Source organism: Kickxella alabastrina, assembly GCF_025024165.1.
Source record: "Kickxella alabastrina strain RSA 675 chromosome Unknown BX661scaffold_69, whole genome shotgun sequence".
Classification (NCBI taxonomy): domain Eukaryota; kingdom Fungi; phylum Kickxellomycota; class Kickxellomycetes; order Kickxellales; family Kickxellaceae; genus Kickxella; species Kickxella alabastrina.
Window position 1 is genome coordinate 4,558 of NW_026251540.1, and position 4,274 is coordinate 8,831.

Consider the following 4,274-nt stretch of genomic DNA (forward strand, 5'->3'; position numbering starts at 1 on the left):
TGTGGGTCTAAATCGATATATTCAAGTCTTAAAAATTACTTAACTAAAAAAGGGGGCAGCACTGTGTAGGCAGCGCTGTAAACATCATGGTGTTCCTTGATGTCAGCCAGCAATAACGGAAATGTGTATAGTGGCCATGATGGCGATCTTGATTATTGAAAAGGGAAGATAGTGGCTTGAAATGTGTGTTGGGCACCACATCTGGAATGAGATGGGATAAAATAGGATAAAGTAAACATTTTGAAAAATCCGTGTTAAATTTTTTTATAAAAACAGCAAAGACATTGTGCCAAACGCAAATTTCCTCTACACTGCACGTCTAATTCAATCTCAGTACTTTTTTACTTTTACCCTTTTCTTCCAACTAACGTTAACGCCACAAAGCCCCTCTTCCCCATTTTTTATATTGGTCGGGTTTTCTGCCATTATTCTGGTATTGAATGATATTACAATAGAATCGCTAAAAAAAGTCGGTACAGCTTTCAATAAACTGGGCAGAAAAAAGCGGATCACACTGCAGGCTCTTAAATTATATGCAAAAAAGTTGGAGTTGCCCAGAGTGAGCGATATGATTACAAACGGCTATTTCAGGATACCCAGCGAGAAATTAAAAAGAGCGCCAATAATTTTAAACAGGATTCTGATACAAATACCAACGGATATCATAATGAGTGCGTTAAACTTTTAAAAACTTACATTAAAAAGTTTGATTCGCATACTGCGGGAAAAGCGTGATTATAATTGTTTTGTTTAACAATAAATATTACAATTATATATATATTGCTATTAACTATACTTTAATTTTAAATTCCTTGTATTAGAACAATGTATTTTTAAATTACTAGATATTTAGTCATGTAGTTTATTCTAGCCTTTAAAAAAATAATTCAAACAAAACTTTACAAGCCTTTTTTATCTAACTATTGGTTGATGGCAATCAACTGATTAACCAGTCTTGGCTGTTTAGCAACACAAACAATAAGTCACATAGTGACTAAAGCAATATGCTTTCTACTCTTTACCTTTCACAGTACATAGCACTTATTTATAAAATATACTTTATATTATTATAGTTTATCTACACTTTCATAGAACGTTCCTATATTCCAACACTACACGTTCATAAAATGTTTTTCCTATATTCCAACACTAACATATACATACTTTTGTGATTTAGGAGCTTATATTTTAAAATCACATCAAAAGTCTATTAAATATGTTATTTTTTGTCTTGTTGCGACGCAAGCTTAGCTCGCGCCAGTTCAAACAAAAAAAACATTTTGTAATTTACATATTGTAAAGCAAGACGTTTAAAGTGTACCAGTTTTAGATTTAATTAAGTAAAATTTAAAGTGCTCGCGTCTAATATAGATAAATTAAATAATTAGTATTCAATACTAATTAGTATTAGCCAAAAAGTAGTTAGAGAACAACCATTAGGTTATTTAACAGTGCTTCAGCTTTATGCTGTTGTAGTATAGTGGTTAGTACTCCACGTTGTGGCCGTGGTGACCCTGGTTCGATTCCAGGCAACAGCACATTATTTTTGGTCTATTTATTAACTGTAATTGTGCTCACGTGAAACGAGCGAATAATAAAAGGCAGGCCATGCAATGATGACACGTGTTTGAATGAGGCGGAGTGCGTGGGCTTGCATTTTTATTTTTTCTTAATTTCATGTTTGTTATTTTTGTGCACTTTCGATTCGGTTTCATTTATTTTGTGAATTTTTACCTACTTTATTTTTTTATACTTTTACAGACTCAACGACAAACAATTCAAGGACATACAAATGGCGGCTGGAGTTAGATGTAAGCATGGCGGAGGACGTAAATTAGGGGGTGGTGGAATCGAGATGTCGAAGGAACGAGTGCGTGAAGGTGATGCACAGCAGAACAGTAATTTACAAGGTGTACTAATTCTGTAATTTTTCTCTACACGTTTTTTATTTTGTATATGTGGGTGTTATTTCGTGCATTTGGCATTGTTTTTAGCGTAAGTAGAAGCGATTTTTGGCAAAGGCTTCATCAGAAACAGAGAGGGGGCTCAACATATATGGATTTTATGCATATGCATATATAAATTATTATTATTTACCAGTTGTACTCATATCAAACCCACTTAATTAATGTAGAATTGTCGCGTTGTCAGTATGCCTGGCCGCAGGGTTCCTGCTCTCTATCCTCTCCTGTGCATTGTACGGTAACTGGTGGCCACTCGTTGTGGTATTCACATATGCGCTGGCGCCGTTGCCCAATGCGGTGTTTGGGGGATATGTTTCTTCCGACCCCTTGGCGGACGTCAGCTCCTCCGTGGCTGATTTCGGACGATTTTTGACGTCTATTTTTGTGGTTTCTGGATTTGGATTGCCCTTGGTATTGGCGCACTCTGGTATTATTACCACAGCCGCTATGACGATGAGTGTGGTCGGTGGCGGGTTGGTTTATGGGACTATTGTTGCGTATTCGACCTTATTCCGCTCGCAGAATGAATTCTAGTTTAACTTTTCTATTTTTCTTGCTTGTGTTAATCGGAATGTAGTTTTGTTTCTTCATGCTTGTTTCTTTTTAAAGTCTGATTTTGCAAGTTGATTCAGTGTTTTTTTTAGAAAATACAAAAGGACCCTCTTCAAAAAGTCGTATCGCTGTTGTGCTATATTCATGCTCTATGTTCCCCAATTGAGTTTGAAAGAAAAAACGAGCATGTGCACGATTGAGTACAAACGGCTGATATCAATATCTCGGATCAATAGTAACAGCCGCATAAAGAAATATTTTCACGCAATGAAATAAGTATACAAAAAATGATACAACCTTTCTACGTCGCATTTGTTGGAACGTAAACTTTTTTTAGATGTAGATCTTTCCGAAAGGTTTTCAACATCCCAAACTCTTCATTCTTTTTCAAACAAAAATTATGTGTTCTTGCAAAGACAAGGTAGACAATCCCTGGAAGGGAAAAGGTGCATGGTGCAGGGTCTCTCTGCGGTAACGCAAAAATAACAAAGCAAATATTTTTATGGTTCCAATACTTGGAAGAAAGGAAAACAGAAAATTTGAATCTAAAAATATAATTTTTCTTTGTAGACTTAAAGCCCATTGAAAGAAAGAAGAGGAGAAATATAATTTTCCGCATTGCCAAGTCATGCTTGTTTTTCTTGGCTTTCGCATCATTTTGGTGGAAACGACAAAATAAAAACTGAGATGCCAATACAAAAACAAGTTTTCGTCTATTAGGTGAAAATCCAATTTGTTTTTTTGTCTACAAAGCAAGTCACAAGGATTTTTTCTCACTTTCCTTTTTACTTTGTAGAGTAGACAAATACTTTATTTTCACCTTCCGCTCCCTCCTTTTTCCCTGCTCATTTTAGTTTAGCACGCAAAAAATGAGATTGTGTACTTTGTGAGCAGGTTTTCAGAAAATAAGTAAGAAAAAATAAATCGAATGTCGCTTGTCTTTTCCTTGGCTGCCAAAAAGTCTCCGCAAAGGAAAGTGAAAAATAAGAGAAGGAAATACAGTGGATATATTATTTTTATTGGCGTGAATGCTTTGCTGTCCTTTTTAGAAAGGAAAATTTTTAGAGACTTTGTGCATTTTACCTGCATTTTTGTGAGGAAAATAAAAAAAACCAGTACGAGAAGCAGGACAAAAAAAATTGCATGGATTTTTCACTTATTTTATTTTCCCGTACTAATAAAATGCAATACAAAGTTAGGTATGGCTGAGAGGGTTGTTTTGATAATATTATAAAGGAAGATGAAAGCGCACCTGTCCTTTTTACTTTTTCTCTTTTATTCCTTCATTCCAGTCTCATCACTTTTACACACACGCTCTCTTTTTAATACTCTGCATTTCATTTTTCATTTGCATTTTGCATTCATATCCTCATTTCATAGCCTTTCACAGCCTTTTAAAACCTCATTTATATACGCTTTTATAGAAACAACAATCTATAATAACAACTTGCTTTATATATATATATACACATATTTTTACACATCCTATTTATTGCATTTCCAAAAAGCATCCCTAAAAAGCTACTTTTTCACATCTTTTTTATATTAAGCCCCTAGCTACATTACTTTATATTTTAAAACTACAATGGCTGAGTTCAACTACATGTACGCCAACCAGCCTCTGGGCAACTCCTCCATGTCTTCAATGGGCTACCCCAACAACATGATGGGCGGCGGCAACGCACCTCCAGGCTCCGACTCAATGTCCATGCTCAACCACTATGCACGCAGCCCCTTCACCAAGCAGCAACAGCAGCA

General features: G+C 35.4%; 1 protein-coding gene and 1 non-coding gene across 2 annotated transcripts; both read left to right on the forward strand.

Moving 5' to 3' along the window:
* Window positions 1–1,466: 1,466 nt before the first annotated feature.
* Window positions 1,467–1,538, forward strand: BX661DRAFT_t158. The gene has a single exon. It is a non-coding gene; the product is annotated as a tRNA-His (tRNA).
* A 254-nt stretch (window positions 1,539–1,792) lies between these two features.
* BX661DRAFT_194854 (vacuolar protein sorting 55) lies at window positions 1,793–2,498 on the forward strand (the record flags this gene model as incomplete). Its single annotated transcript, XM_051537905.1, has 3 exons — window positions 1,793–1,811; window position 1,995; window positions 2,135–2,498. The coding sequence occupies 3 exons, from the start codon at window positions 1,793–1,795 to the stop codon at window positions 2,496–2,498; spliced, it is 384 nt and encodes a 127-aa protein (XP_051388501.1).
* Window positions 2,499–4,274: the final 1,776 nt, after the last annotated feature.